Source organism: Lissotriton vulgaris, chromosome 2_1, assembly GCF_964263255.1.
Source record: "Lissotriton vulgaris chromosome 2_1, aLisVul1.2, whole genome shotgun sequence".
NCBI classification, from domain to species: Eukaryota; Metazoa; Chordata; class Amphibia; order Caudata; family Salamandridae; genus Lissotriton; species Lissotriton vulgaris.
Window position 1 is genome coordinate 2,068,862,543 of NC_141687.1, and position 20,310 is coordinate 2,068,882,852.

The 20,310-nt window shown below is 45.4% G+C and overlaps 1 protein-coding gene across 1 annotated transcript in view; it reads left to right on the forward strand.

Moving 5' to 3' along the window:
* SCG3 (secretogranin III) overlaps window positions 1-20,310 on the forward strand; it is a 246,014-nt gene that overhangs the window by 61,204 nt on the left and 164,500 nt on the right. Inside the window, exon 8 of the mRNA XM_086958295.1 lies at window positions 5,671-5,787. Coding sequence (XP_086814421.1) covers window positions 5,671-5,787 — 117 coding nt within the window. The remainder of the gene's footprint in view (window positions 1-5,670; window positions 5,788-20,310) is intronic.

Genomic DNA, 20,310 nt, shown 5'->3' on the forward strand with positions numbered 1-20,310 from the left:
GGTTACAAGTCCCCTAGTAGGTGGCCATCTTTGTGCAAACACCTGCTTGTGCAGGAACCACAATTAAAAATGGTGTGATTAGCACACCCAGTAGTTATCAAATCCGATAAAGTTTCCAAATCCTATTGAATTTTGAGAACAATTCCATATATACACCAAGAGATGCAGTAAGCACCATCATCCACTTGTTATGTCTCATTATCAGGGTAAAATCGTGGTAGGTGGAATTTTCTGTACACGATGACTTCCAAACACAGGGGTATCCGAATTTTATCAGGTGCTATACATTCTGTATCACCTCCGGGGCAGACAAAATCAGGCCATCACAAGTGTGAGATGATAAAACACCAATTTCTAAATGAAATCTCACCAGGCTAAACCATATCTTGGAGATTTTATTTTAATCATTTTCCTGTTATAATGCATTAGAGGGCAAGTGGCACTGTTGCTGTTGAGCTACAAGATCGAGTCAAGTGTAGTTTAAAAATTAATGTTTTGCATGAGTGTTAGTTGTTTTTGTTTCATGGTAAAGACTTGAGTCATGATCATGGCTACTGGCCAACTATGTGTCGCCTCTCAAATCTAGGTTTAAAGAGTATTTCACATTGCAGTATTTTAACACGAAGGGGCATATCATCAAGCCCCGGAGATAAAATTATTGCTGCTTTAGCGTCCGTTTTGGGACAGAAAGCGGCAATAATTTTATCGCCTAATCGGCAAGGTCACGCTATCGTGTGAATCCTTGCATTATCGCCCATTCCCCCAACGCCCATCTTTGCATCTCTAATGAGATGCAAAGTGGGCATTGTCCTGACATAACTGGAGAAATGTTGCTTAGCGACAATTCTCCAATTATCAATGGGCACCCTAACCTGCAGAGCGACAAGCAAAGTAGAGATAACCTCTGTTATCGCTACTTTCCTTATGCCTGCTTCAAAACTTACTTAGCCATGATATCCTATATAAGGTGGATGTCATGGCTAAGAATGCCTTGCCCTATCAGCAAGCTTTCGCCAAACCTTGTGCAATTATCGCTGTATTTCCACCGATAATCGCACAATTGGCAGCTTGCGCTCTGAATATTATTGCTTTGGAGATAAGCGTTACTGATAGCACGCTATCTCCGCGATAAAATTCAGAGTTGGCCCTCGATAATTATCCTCGCGCTAAGAGCGCTGAGCGATAATTATCTCAAGGCCTTGATGATATGCCCCTTGCATCTTGCGATATTGAGGTTTCTCCTAGCCAAATTTCCAAAAATGGTACAGTTATAAACTACATAATAGGGTATTTAATGTTTTAGAGTTGGCATTCCAACAGCCTGAGACCAGAACAAAACTATCAAAAACAGTACCTTGAAAAGTAACGCCTTACAGTGAAACAAACGACTGACTAGATGGAATTGGTCAATGAGAGGTTTGGTGAAAGACAATACAATAAAGGAACAATGGACTTCTAGAAGATACTAATCTGAATTTCCAAGACTAAGCTTGAGGCATTTATACTTTGAAGGTGACAAGCCTTATTATGCATAGTGCCCTGGGGCACGACTGGTGTTTGTGTCAGCTTTTTGTGCCCTCATAGCACTATGGTATTACAGAACTGGCGATAGATGCTTGTGCGACACTTCTGTAATATGGATCCCACTACCATGCCCTTGTTTGCATTCGGAAGTGGTCCTGCACCATATTACTGACATGGGCAGAGAGGCAAAGAGGCTGCTAGAAGACACACTAACTGCAACACCTCAAGCTGCTACACAGTTTAACCAAGCACCATCTCAAAATGTATTTTTTTTTTCTTTTTACCCATCTAACTTGTATTCACTATCTTGGATCAGTAAATGAAGAAACGGTGCAAAGTCGGTGGGCCCCCTAACGCTACATCTTTGAGGGGTGTTTGGGTCTCCTAGAGATTCCGCAGACATCAACGGCAGACAGGGAAGACACTAACTGCACCCCCTTGCAAGAAGATCTGTGCTACCTTTTGAAATAAAGGCTGTCTGCCGTCTCCAGTGAAAAAAGCAAAAGGAACAATTTATGGACGTAATGCTGAACAATGCAAACATTTACCCCCAGTCACAAAGATCTGGGTTTAATCCATTGTTCTTTGGATCAAAATGCCACCACAGTTTGGGCCCAGCCATATGCAAATCAGTCTTGACCCTGCTCCTCATGGGAACAGTCCAGCCCGAACTGCCAAGCCAGGTCCTCCCTGGACTGGAAACAAACATCCTGGGACCTGTTTTGGGGAATCACCCCTCAACAGCAATGCTAGCTTGAATCCAGTGGCGCAGCGAGCATGGGACCCACGTCCATACCCTTCCCACTTAGGGCGATAAAAGCAAAAGGAACAATTGATGGACGGAATGCTGAACAATGCAAACTTTCACCTCCAGTCATAAAGATCTTGGTTTAATCCATCATTATTTTGCTCACCACGCAATCACAGTTTGGACCCAGGCATATGCAAATCAGTCTTGACCTAGCTTCTCATGGGAATCGTCTAGCTCAAACTTCCCGGGGTGAATGTTTGACGTTGTTCAACATTCTGTCCATTGATTGTTCTTTTTGCATGTGCCACCCCGAGTGTGACGGGTATGCCCAGACGTGGGTCCTATGTTCTCTATACCACTTGAGTCAGGCTATCCTGGCTGATGAGGGGTGAAACCCTGAAACCGGTCCCAGGATGCTTGTTTTCAGTCCAGGGAAGATCTGGTCTGGTAATTCAGGCTGGACTGTTCCTATGGGGAGCAGGGTCAAGGCTGATGGGTTTAAATTGGAATGGCATGGTGAGCAAAAAGACGATGGATTAAGGCCCAAATCTCTGTACAGGGGTGACTGTTTGACATTGTTCAACATTCTGTCCATCAATTGTTCTTTTTCCATTTGTCATCCCGAGTGGGACAGGTAAGCCCAGACCTAGGTACGTGTTTTCCATGCCACTGGAGTCAAGCTAGCCTGGTTGATAAGAGGTGAAAACCCCGAAACTGATCCCAGGAGGCTTGCTTCTGGTCCAAGGAAGAACTGGCCTGGCCATTCAGGCTTGACTGTTCCCATGGGGAGCAGGGTCAAGACTGATTTGCATATGGCTCATTTTAAACTAGAATGGCATGGGGGGCATCAAAACGATGGATGGATTTAAGCCCAGAGCTTTGTACTGGGGTGAATGTTTGATGTTGTTCAACATTCTGTAAATCAATTATTCTTTTTGCATTTATCACCCCGAGTGGGATAGGTATGCCCAGACCTGGGTCTTGTGCTCTCCATGCCACTGGAGTCAAGAGGGTCCTTTGCTCTCCATGCCACTGGAGTCAAGCTAGCCTGGCCGATGAGGGATGAAACCCCGAAACCAGTCCCAGGATGCTTATTTTTGGTCGAGGGAAGACCTGGCCTGGCAGTTTGGGCTGGACTGTTCCCATGGGGAGTAGGGTCAAGACTGATTTGCGTATGGCTGGGTTTATACTGGAATGACACGGGGAGCAAAAAACTATGGGTTTATGCCCAGTTTTCTGTAGTGGAGTGAATGTTTGATATTGTTCAACATTTTGTCCGTCAATTGTTCTTATTGCATTTGTCTCCAGAGAAAGGTAGACTGGTGGCTTCAAATAGTCCGTCTACCTTTCACTAAGGTGTTATCCTCTGTGGAGGCATGGGTTTGCACAAGCAAAAAAGAAAAGAAAGATGCGCCACATAGTGCTTTGCAAAACCTCTAAGTGTTGAAACATTTGCCTTTCCACAAACAAAGATGGTGGAAGATGTGTGCACTCAGCTCATCTTGAGGTTCAGTGTCAGACCAGGTGTACTCAGGAAATCCCAGGTCTTTCTGTGCATCAACGGCTGCTTCAGAAAGTGTCTAATATTCTTGTTATTGTGACTCCTTGTAGTTTATAAACAGACTGCCCACCTCTCCGTGGTCGCACCCATAAATGCTCACCACCAGTAATGGCAACAGCGAACTCAGTCCATTTTATTCCCTGCAGTCTCACCAGTATAGCGCCCCACTCTGGTCTATCGTTGTCTGAAACAAATATCAGCCTTCTGTTGTACTCTATGGATTATGGGTTGATAGCTGGTGTTATAGTATCATATATGAAGATGCCCATATAATGCTACCAGGAATCCACTGTATAAGGATGCATTTGCCAGAATGACTACACACCCACAGTAAATTCCTACAGTACAGCACTCGGTCAGGCACTTTTCTACAGTACTTAACTTGTAAATAATTAAGTGCCAGGACCTTCATCAGGCAGACCACTGCAGCTCGTACCACTCAGTATCCCTGCTAGGACTGCCTATGACCGTACCAATACAACTACTAACCATCACACTCTTATAAGTTTGACGATTCACACTATTCCAAGCAGCCAACACTAGAAGGATGGCTTGGGCAGCAGGCATTAGTTCTTTTTAATGTATATTGAATTGATAAACAACTATGGTATTGTTCATTTCCAAATTAGACAGCGCCTCCATGCGGCACACTATTTTACTTGCCGGTGTCGACTATAAAGTGCCAGTGCAGTGCTTTTATGTCCCATTTGGCAATCTTCCTACTTCTTTTGTTTGTCCGTTAAACAATATCACAGTGCAGCCTCTTTTAGTAAATCAGATCCCAGTGGGATCTAGCTGCCGACATTCTTGCAAATGAGTCCCTAACACTGATGCAAATAAAAGTGAAAAGCATATAGTTTGCCTGTCGATGTATCCAATCCACCGCAAACCACTTTATGTACCACCTAAAACTTTGTTTAAAATGAGTGGTCCCATGTGACTCTCATAGGGGGGATATGGGCGATGCAGGGATTTTAATTACATTTTCACTTCCACCTCTTGTATCCCAGTGTTCCAGAGACAGGATAAATCCTTCATGTGGTGCTCACTTTGTGGGTGTTGGGCACTTGTTTAGAAATAGCAGACGAGTTTAAGAGGCTTCGCTGCAGAGTTCCTTTTATGTCAGACAGTTTTCAGGCAACAATAAAAATGTCACGATAACTCTCGTGATCAATATTCCTGCCAGTGAGAGATGAGTTTTGTTAAGTGGCAGTTCTGAATCATCATAAAGTAGCCCAGAGGGTTAATATGCCTGCCACAAAGAATGTGTAATATGCAGATCACAGAATTGTATTTTATGTGCACATCCCCTTGGGCTACTGCTTTTGTCACAGAGATCCTTTTGGTACTTGCAGTTCATAAGTTACAATCCCAATATAGCAGAGTGAGCTATAAACTGTCATCAAAGGAGGTGAATGCAAACTGCAAGGCATAGGTTGGAAACATATTTTCCCCCAGTCTTTCATTATCCTAATGTTGCTAAAAAGGGTTAGTTTGGGTAGAAATACATTCTTATTGGTAAAGCCATCCTTAACCACTGTGGGACATTTTAAATCCAGAGTTTGTGCTTCTTCAGACCAAACACTCCTAAAATATACTGATTATTGGTATGGATGACGTGATTTCTACAACTTGTAATCTTTGACTTATGTAACCTTTCCTATAGACCGATTTACATACATTTGATTCATTGTCTCTGTATAATGTGCAATGCAGAATGCTCTGAATCCCTTCACTGAAGATCACTCCATACAATATTGCACACAGAGAATTGAAATGAAAAGAGTATGGCACGTGAGAAACATACTTTATATGCATGAATTCTACCTTACAGAGACAGAAGCAAAGGAGAAAGCAACATTGATTACCATAATGAAGACATTGATTGATTTTGTGAAGATGATGGTTAAATACGGAACAATTACTCCAGAGGAAGGAGTTTCCTACTTGGGTGAGATTATCTACTTCATTTACTCAACTAAGTAGAAAGTGAGCTGATATGCTTCTTGATGTTTTCATGAATTATTACACAACCTGTGAATTGTCAAAAAGCTCTTGATATGTGCATATTATATTGTCCAATGTTAAATGTACCTTGTGAAAGACAAGAATGCTTAACACAGTTGAATGTGTCTTAATGGATGTAAAAAAAAGAAATCCAGTTTGAAATCTCCAATTTTCAAAATAGACCAGGTTACTACAGGACATTGTGCTGAGCAATGGGTTATGCATGAATATAGAATAATAACAGCTTAGAAGATAACATGCTAGACCATAAACTGAAAGGATACAAATAACAGACTGCCACTGCACACTTGGTGGCAAGGTTGCCATGTGTACAGTTTGAACAAATAAGACATATGGTGTCCTGTATACTTGGTCACAGGAAGAGCAAGTCATATACTAATACTAACCACATTTTAGAGAGCCCTGATTGAGTAGGGCTCTCTATCATAGTCCTTGAAAATATTTTGTGAAACAGCATAATAAAAAGGTACCTTTGAATGCAGGGTGGCTCAGGGATTAGAAGGACCTGGTGAATGTCCAGGGCAGGCTTCTGTGGTTGTACTGTAGATTAGGCCATGGCAGTTATTTCTACCTCTGTAGAAGCATATGCTCACTACAGAAATGTATCTGTAGATGGCTAGGCTAATAGCGAGATCAAAAAGAGCCAGGAAGTAAACACTGTGTACGCCTGTACAAATCTAGGGAACCGTAGGCCGTTTGTGTGTGTCCTTAAATTACATAAGCAACATCTGAGATCTCTGCTCACCATTAATGTTTAGAGAACATCGTTATTTACATGTGTTTAATGATTGATGTTGGACCTGGCCCTTTTTGCAGGGTCTCCCCTCTGTTGCTGAACCCATTTTTCAACACTAACCAGTAGTAAATTGTTTGTGCTCTCTGCCTAAAACATGCTGCATATGGCATCTACCGGATTGCCACATTTAATTTACTTGTTAGTCCCTATTAAATGGTACTGCATGTGCCCAGGGGCTGTAAATTAAATTCTACTAGTGAGCCTGCCATACTTATTGTGGCACCCGCTAAACTAACTTTTTTAAACATGTCCCAAACCTCCACTTCAGTTTTAGCCTGCCATTTCGACCTGGGAAAATAAACATCAGGTATAAACCTTTCTTTTAAATACATATACGTCCCCTCTAAGGTAGGCTGTAAAGGTTCATAGGGCAGAGAGCTTTATATTTAAAAAGTAGGGCATGTGGCTTAAGGTTTTACATGTCCTGGCTGTGAAAAAGGCGTAATGTCATTTTTCACAGCAGTAAGGCCTATCTTTCTTATTGACTAACACTGTGTTACCTTATTACTTTTAGAAGTGATATCGTTTGATTGGGTCGGATAGAGATATGGTGTTTACACTCAAATGAATTGTAATTTAAATTCCTCTTTAATGGTAACTTCAGCTTTTAAGTCACACTTTTAGAAAACTATCATTTTCTTGTCCTAATCATTCTTGCCTTCTGCCAGTGTCCTTGTCACAAGACTTTGAATGGCTCTGCAGTTGGGGTTTGTGTATTCCTTCCAGATGGTGACACGCAGGGAATTAGCTGTGGACAGTATGGTTAGGAGTGGAGCTGTACCCACCCCACTTACATTTCAAAGGGCTTGCCTTCCTCATACACAAAGATATTTGCAACTAGTCTTTTGTCACCCCAGATTTCTTGGAGCATTGAAAGGGGAAAGGAAGAATTTTCCAGAACCAGTTGTAAGGGTAGAATGGGATATTCCCCAAATTCAAAGGTGAAATGAGGTATAAATATTGGACCTCTAGAGCCACTCTTCAGTACCCTTCTAGACCTGTGGACTTTATAGAAGAAGGACGTCCTTGTTCCCCAGAGGACTGCCCTGCTGCTTGAGGCCTGTCTTCTTCCTAAAGGTCTGCTCTGCTGCTGCTAGAGGGCTGCCCTGCTGCGTGAGGCCTGTCTTGTTCCCCAAAGGTCTGCTCTGCTGCTGCTAGAGGGCTGCCCTGCTCCGTGAGGCCTGTCTTGTTCCCCAAATATCTGCTCTGCTGCTGCTAGAGGGCTGCCCTGCTGCTTGAGGCCAGTCTTGTTCCCCAAAGGTCTGCTCTGCTGCTGCTCGAGGGCTGCCCTGCTGCTTGAGGCCTGCTTGATCCCCAAAGATCTGTTCTGCTGCTGCTAGAGGGCTACCCTACTGCTTGAGGCCTGTCCTGCTCACTGAGAAGGAAGATTGGACCGGCTCCCTTCATCCCATGTAAACTAGTACTCATGTAGTAGTCTTTTACCTACTCTTACATACCTTTGTGAATTAGCCTCAAAGCATCTGAAATTGAGTGTAATGAGAATGTTCATGCAATTCCCATGTGCAATGATTACAAATAGAAAAGCCTGTGACATCTTTGTAATTTTACTAATAAGGAACTGTACATTCTAGGGCTGATTGACAAAGGCATGTAAGAATGCCTTAGTGTGCAGTCCTGTAGCTCTACTTCCTGTACTCATAAATGCTTTTGTATATCATCGCTATTGTATATGTTGTACCAGGAGGTAAATGTACTCCTACTGGTAATATTAGCCATAAAAAGAAGTATAATTTTTAGCTCATCTCGAAAATTTGCATGCTGACTTTCCATCTGCACAGCGACAGGAACACTGTTCTTTACTAGAATTAAAAGAGTTAGTATATGTATTACAGGAGGATGTTGAAGAGATAATTCTAAGAGCATGTGAAAAAATAGTATGCATTTTGAAGCATTACAAACTGAAAGATGTACAAGGCAGGGTTGCAAATTATTCCTTCTGATTTCATATGTGCTACAACATTTTTAAAACATTGTCATAGCAAACTTCTCATTACTGGATAAAGTACTTAAAATGACCTTCTAGAAGCAGATAATAACTCAGGGCCTAATTTTGACTTTGGAGGAGAGGGTACACCATCGCAACAGCATACCTCAGAGTACCCTCTCCTCCAAAGCAAAGTTCCATCCACCTAATGTAGAGTGAGGAAGAACTTCAATATGTAGATGGCAGAAACTACTCGGTCTCCGCCACCTACATACAGCCCTATTTCCGACAAATTAAAAGCCGCTAGAGGTCTGGCCATTTGTCTGCCTGCCCTAGTTAAAGTGGGCAACACATGGCCAGGTTTCGTTGTGCGGCACTGCCAGGTAAAACATGATGACAAGGGGCAGTGAAAACAGCAAAATGATCCCCAGGCAATGGGAGAAAGCTCCTATGGCAAGGAGGGGTCATTGTTTTTTTTATTTTTTATTTTGTAAACAAAATCCTGTTTTGGGATTTCGTTTTTGAAAATAAAAAAGTGCAACATTTGACATACGGCTCTGTCGTGCTGACGGAGCTGTTGTCAAATTTTCGATGCATTTAAAGGAACCGCTATAAGGGCAGTTCCAAGAAATGCAAAAGAGATTGCTGAGCCCGCAGACATTTCTACATTTGGCTGGTGGAATATCATCACCAGGGCAGGAATAAAGATCTCCGCCATGGCGATGGCAATAAAACTATCCACCAAACTCTAAACCTACCCCGTAGTCTATGTATCTACCAAGTACGTGTTTGTACTAATGCGCTAATGTTCTCCGATTTCAAGGGGCTTTTAGCAGAAACTTATATCTGTGTTGATGCACAGAATTATAATTTGGTAAATATCAATAACATTGTTGTTTTCCCCCATGGAGTAACACATAAAATCATAGACAATAGAAGCATAGAAAGAGTTGACTATTAGGTTACTTTGAATTGTGTGGTGGAGTCCTCAGGCTTATTGATAGATACCCATCTGCTGTATGCTCTCTGATGAGCACACGTTTGGTAAGCTGATCCCGTGGATCGACTGCCCACTTGTAGAGGAGACATAGGGAGCTACAGCTGAGAAAAAGGTTTTATTCATCACATTCCTATCTTTCCAAATGTGCCATCTAAAAATGTAAAAACAATGTGTAATGCCTTCCTCCCTCATTAACCTCCTTCTGGCCATTCCTCCCTCTTTTCCATAACATATATGGCAAGGAATGTAAAGTGCATGACATCTTGCTGATTTCTTTGTTAAAGCCCCAAGCTAAATATTTTAAAACTCCAGCCATTAACTTCCACCACCACCCACCTCTTTCTTGGCTTTCTCACAGTCTCCCTGCCTGATGGCCTTGCTCTTTACTCTTAATGAGAGAAAAGATGGCTAGTGCTGTGCTGAGAGCAGCTCTGACTGAGTCAAAGCTAGCCCAGAAATAAACCTCTTGCCTCAGGAGGCGACTAGAGCCAAAATGTAGGCTACTAGAGACCATATTTATGAACAAGGCGATAAGACAGGAAAGCTACTGGCCTGGCTGGAGCGGCACGAAAAAACAAACCAGTGGGTGAGTATTATCACAACAATAGACGGGGCCACGATAAATGTCCTCCAAGAGATAGCAGATACTATTATACAATATTTCGCCAGTGTGTACTCTAAAAGCTATACAGCAGAGGCATCAAAGGCCTTCTTGGCTGACCTATATATGCCTGTGCTGGCTCCTGAAAATGCAAAAAACACAGTTGATGGACAGAATGTAAAACAATGTCATACATTCACCCCAGTACAAGGATCTGGGCCTAAATCCATCGTTTTTTTGCACTCCACACCACCCTGGGTTAGACACTGGCTATATGGTAGTTCGGACTGGACTGTTCCCATGGGGCACAGGGTCAGAGCTGATTTGCATATAGCCAGTGTCTAACCCAGGGTGGTGTGGAGTGCAAAAAAACAATGGATTTAGGCCCAGATCCTTGTACTGGGGTGAATGTATGACATTGTTCTACATTCTGTCCATCAACTGTGTTTTTTGCAATTTTCACCCCGAGTGTGCTGGGTATACTCAGACGTGAGTCCCAGGCTCTCCACACCACTGGAGTCAAGCTATCCAGGCTGAATGAAGGCTGATAGCCAGAAACCGGTCCTTGGATGCTTGATTCCGGTCTGGGAAAGACATGGCTTGGTAGTTCGGGCTGGACTGTTTCCCATGGGGCACAGGGTCAGAGCTGATTTGCATCAGAGCAATCAGGGTACTCTATCAACTGGTCAAAATCCACAATTTATGTACTAAGTGGAACTCCCCCATCCTCCAGAGTGGTTGCGAGACTGGTGTGGTAACAGAGGGCTTCCGATATCTTGGAATATTCTTGACAGATGACCCTGTCCGGTTCTTTACACAACATACAAACTGCACTGACGTGTCTCCGCAGTGACGACCAACAATGGAGGAAGCTCCCACTATCACTATTAGGATGTGCAGTGCTATATAAAATGATAGCGTTGCCATGATTTCTGTACATCCTACAGAACTCCCCATTTGTGATTCCACCTACATTTTTCTAGGCTGTGGAGAGCGAAGTCCAAGGCTTATTATGGGAAAGGGAAGCGCCTGAGAATAGCCACCCAGAAGTTGATGTGAGGGTGGTATGATGGGGGCATTGCACTGCCCCAATTAGAAAGTTATTATTGGGTAGCACAACTGATGGTGGTAAACCAATGGGTACATAGACGTCGGGACAAGACAGCCTATAGGATGGACAGGCATTTCTTGGGAGAGGGAGGATACCTGAGAGTCCTGTACATGAAACCGTGGGGGATAACGTTGATGGGACCCATGGCACATACGATCGCCCTCTGGCACAGAGTGACAAAAGGTTAGGGTGGAATGATAAACTGACTCAAATTACTCTACTTTGGGTTATTGAGAGACTAGCAGGACTACACCCAAGCAAGGGATTCAACAACTGGCATCTGATTGGTATCACAGCAGTGGGAGATCTATGGAAAAGATGGTAGTCCTATTAGCAGAACTTCAGTCAAAATATGAACTGGCACCGACCAAATCATTTAGATACCTCCAAGTGAGAAACGAACTCAGGGCAGCTATCCCACTGGGAGCTAGTCTCCCAGAAGCCTCACCCCTTGAGGATAGGTTCCTCAGAGAATATATGGGCAAGAAAGCAATTTCCCAGATGTATGAAAAGCTAATATATAATTCCTCGGGTCCGCTGGAAAAACTCTGGGACCTCTGGCACATGACTTAGATGAGCTGGACGACGACGACTGGCAAGAAGCTCAGGGCTCTCCTCGAGTGGCAGCTATATCTCCCAAGTTAAGACTCGTCCAACTGAAAATCCTTCACAGAACATACCTACCTAGAACCACACAGTAGCTAAAATAAACAAGGGACTGACAACATACTGCCAGCGAGCTTGTGGACAGGAGGGCACATTTTACCAACTGATTTGGGACTACCCAGCTATAAGGAATTATTAGCAGCAAGTGGCATATATGGGCGACACTGGGAATGATGATAGCGAAAGGCAGCACAGCTAAATACTGGGGGCTCCAGAAGCACTGTTGCTGTAGGACTGGGTGAAAGACTTGGATTCCTGTATGATCACAGAGAGGGCAATATATAGCGTCAGGGTATGGCCAAAGTAGTGGGACTCAATCTGGGGGAAATGAAACAATTATAAAAAGGGACTCTGCACCAGCCCCACAGAAATACCAAAAGGGAATAGGAGACAAAGACTCGATCACAGACTAAAGAGCGAAGATGAATCGATATCAGACTAGAATGCTGAAGTACTGTTCCAAGGGTGGTGATGTGATGGCAAAATGATAGTGGACCATATCGTAACTGGTTGTCTATGATTGAATTTGCAATCCTTCAATAAAAAGATGTTTTTAAAAAAAAAAGAAAGACAGGGAGACTAACAACATCTGTGATTCCATCATCACACCGGGTCCCTGGAGACTTGGGAGAGGTTGCATGTCAGCCTTGCCTAGCACCAAATTCGAACCCCAGTTTTGCTGTCTTATGTAAAATCACTGAAAAACAAAACTTTATTTTCGTTCTTTGTGTTAGAGCAACAAATACCTAAACTTTCAATCCGCTGTCCTATATAATGACTTTCAGTGTCCCCCATACATGATATAGATTATTGTAACATGGGCCCAGTACTCTCGGGTATATTGCATGCGTTCAACAGCCTCTGCATCCAGAGGAGGACAGTGTACTAAAAGCCAAAGCCTTATCTGGGTCCAAACGTAGTACTTGGAGTACTTCTCCTCATTCCTATCTTCTGCAGATATATGTGCATCTTGGAGGCAGGTTGAAGTTCCCTTTCAGCTTGCCACGGTTAACCGAAGAAGTACATTGGAGCTGTCTAATATTAATAGTACATTAAGAATGCAAAATATATGGTAGCTAACAAGGGAATAAAAACAAGGACAACACTTCCTAAGGTAGACATATGCTCAATCAGAGATCGTTAGCTGAGTCATAGCGCCAAGACACCCACGGGTAGATGCTGCGCTTTATACATTTTTAAAATAAATAAATAAATAAATAAGTTGTGTTATTCAATACCTTTAACAAAAACATACTAATAAAGCAAAATAGTTCTAAAATGTAATCTTTCATGGCACACATATTTGTATAGAGACTACACAAATATAAGTAGCAGGTCAGATTGTATATGTAATAGAAAGTATGCATATCTTATATAGCACATACATATATATTGTAGCTCAGTTGTGGGCTAAGAAAATAATTAATCATATTTAATAGTTAATCATATTTTACTTACTAAAGTTTAACTATGATGTAGAAATCTTGGTTCCAAATTCCCATAGGTGGGAGAAGATAACCACAGCCCCTTCTAGTCAGATTTTTGCAGATCAGCTCAGAGTGCTGTCAACATCACAATATCTCTGAAATTACATGGATTACTGCTGGCCCTTATTCAAACGAGCTTGGTATTCCACCACATTTCAACTGCTACCTTTATTTCATGCTGACCTTTATTTCTTACTGTGGTGATCTGTGTTAGAGTTTAGTTTGTAAGCTAAATAATGGAAATTGGATTTGCCTGTCATGAGGCCCAAACAACATAAAAATGCTATATGTATAAACATGCTCTTGACTTACTCTTGAATTCTAGGAGCTCGTCATGAGTACTTGGGGTTTACTTCTGGAATTCTGGAGTAAGTCTGAAGTACTCCAAGAGAAAGTCAAAGCAAAATCTTTGTGAATCAGGCATATATTTTCCAATGAAAAATATAACAATAATTACATGCAAAAAGAATAACTGGTTAGCGATGGGTATTGAGGAAGTGATCCACGTTCTATATACATATATAAGCTTGCACATATAATTTAACAGGAAATTGCAGATTTGAATGTAGCACTGCTTTACCTGTAAACTGGTTTTTCAAAGATTTAAAGCAAAAATTCCACATTTTAAAACTGAAAAAATGTAAATTCAGCAGTCAAAATTTAAGAGAAAGTTTTTACAGTTTTAAAATGTAAAAAAGTATACGCAAAAGCCATGAATGCACAGTGAAATAAAAATTATAACATGTATTAGAAACATTTATTGTTATGGTTGGTTTGCAAAGCATTATTTTTTAAATGTCAGAAATACTTCATGTTTTCGTAAATGTGGTATAATGTGTGTTATAGACGGAGTTGATAAAAGATAGAGCGGCGACAATGCCGAGAAATGGAAGTGTAAAACCGAAAGTAGTATGGCTGTGTATATTCTGCCTCTGTAGAATAGTGAGCACCCACGCATGCTGAACGAATAGAGTACTTATGGGAGGTCAGGACGACTTTTGATGATAACCTCTTACTGATTCTTCAAAGTCAGACGTCCACTATTACCTTTAATATAGAGGGTCGAAGTCCCAAAGAAAATATTGGTAGATGCCTAGATATTTAAAAGCTCCGTCTGTAATCCGCAGCGGGCAATCTGAGGATAGTAATGGTAGCGGGCCTTTCAGCACATAGAGCACGATTTGGACCAATTAATAGTGTATCCAGACACCCGGCCGAATTTTTCACATATATTCAGGAGCTCTAGGATGGATTTTCTAGGGGATACGTCATCTGCATAAAGTGATATGCGATCCTCCCATGTGTCCGTCCATCGAAGACCGCGGATTGAGGGTTCCCACCTGATCCATGTAGCTAATGGTTCTAAGGCCAACGCAAATAATAATGGGGATAGTGGATAGAACCACTTTCTATGCTACAGTCAATGTTTCCCAGGGATAACTCATGTGAAAATTCTAAAAACACAGGTTTGTAAATGTATGCAGACTTTCCCTTTGTCTCTCCGTCGTATCGCCTGTCGAGTCCTAAGCTAGCCGCGCACGTGACTGGGCGCGCAATCAAGGACTCAGGACACGCTCTGGATCTCCGCGTGGTCCGGACTAACTCCGTGGCCCCGCCTCTCTTTATTTAAAGCATGCGCAGCCGTGACGTATCACGGCCGCGTAGACGCACTAGTGCGTACGTGACAACTCGCCTGTACCCAGGCTGCTTCTCGAACATTACATCCCTTTCAACCTTTATTGAAATTCAAATTCAAAACAACACCACGAGCAACGGCTCAGTGTAATAGTCTTGGCAGTTCAAACATAGTTCTTAATAACCCCAGGCATGGATAAACAAAAAGTCAAAACGGCCGGCAGGCCTGTTACCAGTTTGCGTTGCAGATACCGCCATCTCAGCCCACAGCAAAGTCAGCCAGTTGCGAGGAGGGCGCGGGGTTCCTTCTCAGCCCATAGCCCGCAGCCTCTCCCCTGAACAGGACCCGTCGGGGTACACTCGAGGGAGCCGAGACTGACGGTGAAACCTCTCCGGGAGTCGGATGGCTGGGGGTCCTCTCGATCTCTGGACTCGGAGGACTTGTCTCGGCTCGCTCCATCAAGTCTCTTGGCACCGCCGATGACGCTGGGGAGCTGGGGGTGGAAGGATTAGGCCTTGGGGAGTCCGGTTCCTGACGCTCTCTGGTGGGGGCGGCCGCTCGCTTGAAGAATGAAATGTTCCGGGTGACGCTTTCGCCATCTCTCTGGGCAGTAATCATCGTGCCTGACCGACGAGTGACAGTCCACGGTTGAGGCTCAAAGGGGAGTCGGAACTTGCTCCCTGGGAATCGGTCCCGCACGTAGACCCTATCTCGTTCCTCGATCGGGGAGTCTCTACCCCGGCGCTTGACGCTGGCATAATCGTTTGAGCGCTTCCGGTTGGCCTGGGCTAGATGTGGGTCTGCTCTCGTGGGAGTCCATGTGCGGTGGTGTGGAATGGTATCTCGGACTATCCGGCCCATGGTGGAGGGTCCTGGGGCCGCGGTGGTGGTGCGGTGAGGCGTGAGTCTGTATCCTCACAGAAAAGTATACAGGGCCCTCTCGACTGATGTTTCCTCTGCTTGGGCAATCCGTATTACTTTATTTAGGGTCCTCATAAATCGTTCCACTTCACCGTTGGCCTGCTTGGTGGCCACTTCTTTGGCAGTCAGCGAAGATACGATTTCAACCTCAGGGTATCCCGTGAGGTCGTCAATAACGACGAGCATGTGGCGACCGTCGGGAAGGTGGCCAAAGTCAACACTCACTCGCTCCCAGGGTTCTGTCGGTTCGTCTTCGGTGATGACAGGTGCCGGGGTATCTGCTGGGCCTGCTGCCTGGCACCAGTGGCACGCTCTCACCCACTGCTCAATTTTATCGTCTATTCCGGGGAACCATACCTTCGCTCGGAGCCTGCTCTTCGTTTTCACGATGCCCTGAAGGCCCCGATGGGCGAGTTCTACAGCCTGTTGGGATAGGCTTGCTGGCATGACGATCCTGGGTCCCCTGAGGAGACACCCCTGGGAATCTACAGACAGTTCATCCTTCACTCGGAGGATGGCCTCGAGGGTTTCTCGTGCCTCCGGAGTTCGTCGACTCAGAGAGCTGGCGAGTGACTTCCAGCCATTGCTTCTGGTGCTTCGATGGCCAGTTGGAGGGGCTCGTCGCTGCGGGTCGCGGCTAAGCATGGGCGGAAAATCCGTTTCGCTCGCGGATTTTGCGGATTTTCGGTAAATTCGCAATCCGCGAGATTCGCGAATCTCCCGCAAAATCCGCAAATCCGCGAGCAGCGGATTTCATGGCTTGCTCGCACTGTTCGCGTGAGTTCGCGGCTTCCCAGTACAACTTCGCGCCCCGCGAATAAGCGCAAAATTGCAGAAATACGATCTTAGCAAAACTGAAACTACTTACCAGGTTCAAAAGTTCAGGCTCATCATTAGTAGCCATTTCCTGTAGTGCTTCCTGAGGGGCCCCTCCAGAGTTCAGTTGCCAGTTGCAACTATTATGTGACCCTGCTCTGAACCTCAGAATAGTTACACATATGCCACAAAGGTCCTGAATTACAGCTAAGGGAGACAAGCAGGAGCCAGGCTGGAAGTTCAAATCCATTAATCAGCCCCTAATTCATTATTGTCAGTTGGGGCAGGGCAGGTGTTGTAACAAATTTTGCAACAATGAAAGCACTTAGCAAGTGCAAAAGATCACTAATCAGGAAGCACTAAGGAAGCAGGTGCCAGCTAAAAAAATATTCTGTGACACATTAATCAGCCCCAAATTAATTCAGGTCACTTGAGGCAGGGAAGGTGTGCTTGCGTTGCCACAATAATGTACACTGACTGGACAACCAGAGGGTGCTGTGATGAAACAGAGGGTGGCATGGGTGGGCCAGAGGGTGGCATGAGTAGTCAGAGAGTGGCAGTGGTGACAGAGAGTGGCAGTGATGAAGAAGAGTGTCCCAAACAGGCTGGACACGTAGAAACAACAAGTTCGCGAAACTTGCGACCTGACAGGTAAGTTTGCGTTTTGCGAAATTGTACAAAACCCTCGCGAACTGGCAGAAACCCGCGCGAACACAAAAAAAAAAAAAATCCGCAAATTCGCGGATTTTGCGGATTGCGAGTTCGCAAATCCGCAAAATTCACGAACGCGAGATTCGCAAAATTCGCCCATGCTTAGTCGCGGCCACTATCTGATCGAGGCTAATGGGCAATGGCCTAGACCGTTCCAGAATGTTCCTGACGTATTCTTCCGTGTCTTCGGCGTCTTCTCTTTCTTGGGTGGTGGCTGCCCTAGGATGCCGGGACAAGTAGTCCGCCGGGTTGTTCACTCCGGGCTTGAATTCTAACCTGTAGTCATATTCCTGGAGCTGTAGGATCCATTTTTCGATCCTCGGGGGAGGTTTGGATACTGAGCCTCTGAACAAGGGAAGTAGGGGTTTGTGGTCCGTGAATACGGTAAAAGGATGACCGTATACGTACACGTGAAAATGTCGGCACGCCCAATGAATCGCGATGGCCTCTCTCTCGATTTGCGAGTGCCTCTGTTCAGTTTCTGTGAGAGAGCGGCTCGCGTAGGCTATCGGCACCCAGTCTTCCCCATTCCGACTCTGGGTCAGTACAGCTCCGAGCCCGTGAGGGCTGGCGTCTACGGCAATGTTCGTTGACTTCGTTGGGTCGAAGTAGGACACAGTGGTGTCCGCGGACAGGGCGACTTTGGTGTTCTGGAACGCCTGCTCTTGTTCCTCTCCCCAGTGCCAAGGAGTGGTGGTCTTCGTGAGTTCTCTTAGCGGTCTGGTGATGTTGGAGAGATCGGGGATGAACCTCCCACAGAAATTCACCATCCCCAGGAAGCTGCGTACCTCTGACACGTTGGTGGGGGCCAGTGCGGCCTGCACATCCTTCACTTTCTCGGGGTCTGGTGCCACGCCTCTGTCAGAGAAGGTGTAACCAAAGAAGCTGATTGTGTTTCTCAGCAACTGGCACTTTTCACGATGGAGGGTGAGCCCTGAGTCTCGGACTCTCTGTAAAACACTCCTGAGTCTTCGGTGGTGCTCCTCGATGGTGTCAGCGTAGATCAGGAGGTCATCGCTGACGTTGAGAACCCCGGTTATCCCGCTCAGCACTTCTCGGATGGTGTTTTGAAACACTTCTGCCGCACTCGGAATCCCAAAATTGAGTCGCCGGTATCGTCTCAGCCCAACATGAGTGGAGAACGTCGTGATGTACCTGGAGTCGGGGTGTAGGGGCAGTTGGTGATAGCCCGATCTCAAGTCGACTTTAGAAAACCATTTCGCCCCGTTCAGTTCTCCTAGTATATCATCTATTGTGGGCATTAGATGTCTTTCTCGTTTTACAGCAGCGTTGGGTAGACGCATGTCTACGCAGATGCGTACTTGGCCTGGTTGCTTGGGTTTTCGCGCCACTACGATCGGCGACACCCAGGGGGTGGGGCCACTGACCTTCTCGATGATTCCTTGCTTTTCGAGGCTCTCCAGCTCCTGTTCAACTTTCTTCCGGAGGTGAAAAGCAATTCTCCGGTGGCGAAGTGCTACTGGCTGTACGGATTTGTTGATATGTAGCGACACCTCCTTCCCCTTGAGGCACCCGATGCCTTTGAAGACATCGTCGAACTCCTCGATGATGTTTTTTAGTTCTTCCTCTAGGACCGCCATGGCGAAGGAAATAAGATGGAGTTCTTCCGCTGTTTGGCCACTCAGCAGCATTCCGCTACCTTCCTTGGTGACATAGATCGTGGACGACGCTTTCCTGTCCTTATGGTGAATGTCTGACTGGAAACATCCTACCAGTGGGATGGGGTCTTTTTGGCCATAGGCGAAAACCCTGATTTTCGCGGGTTGTAGGCAAGGTTTGTCCTTCAGTTGCGCGTAGACATTGGCAGCCATGAGTTCGATCGATGCACCAGTATCGATGGTCGCTCGCACCTCTTGATTCAGAATGTTTATTCTGCATTTCGGTAGCCGTCGGTTCTTTTTGTGTGGATGGCTGATCGCGAGCACATAGTGGACTGGGTAGCTCGAGTTGTCCTCGTCCATGTCCTCATCTTCTGGCCTTTCTTGCACCGTGTGGGCCGTCTCCGATTTGAGTTTGGATGACCTGCACACCGAGGCAAAATGGTTCATGCGTCCGCATGATCCGCATTTTCTTCCACGGGCCGGGCAGTCTTGTGCCCTATGGGGTACGCCACCGCAGTATCCACAGTCTTTCGGGCGGTCTTGAGGCCTACTTTTCCCTGTGGGGCGTTGTTTGGGCCGCACTGCGTTGACGTGTTCAGCCACGTGCACCTGTCCCGTTTTCGCGGGCCTGTGTAGAGCTGCCTCCATGTGGGACGCCCTCGCTTGTGAAAGTTCCTTGGAGAGTCCCAGCTTGAGGACATCCACTAGTGGTTTGCCATCCTCTTGGAGGATTTTCACCCTTAATTCTGACGAGTAGCATCCCTGAATGATCTGTCCCCGGATCTCCTCTTGCTCATCTCTGAATCCGCACGTGCTCGCCAGTTCTTTGAGGCGGCCATGGAAGGCATCGAGTGATTCCTCCGCTTCCTATCGTGCTTGCCGAAAGATGAACCGCTCATAGTCCTTGCTTTGCATCGGCTCAAAGTGGGCATTGAGCGCGTTGAGGAGAGTTACGTAGGTGTGAGGGGTGGCCTCCGTCAGAGTCTTGTAGATACGGTGGATATCCTTCCCACCGAGGTGCAAGAGTAGCGCCCTGCGCCTCTCCCTGGCTGTGCCGGCGCCCTCGAAGTAGAAGTGTAGCCTTTCGACCCAGTCCTTCCACCGCGGGGCAAGGGCCGCTGGTGCACCGTCAAC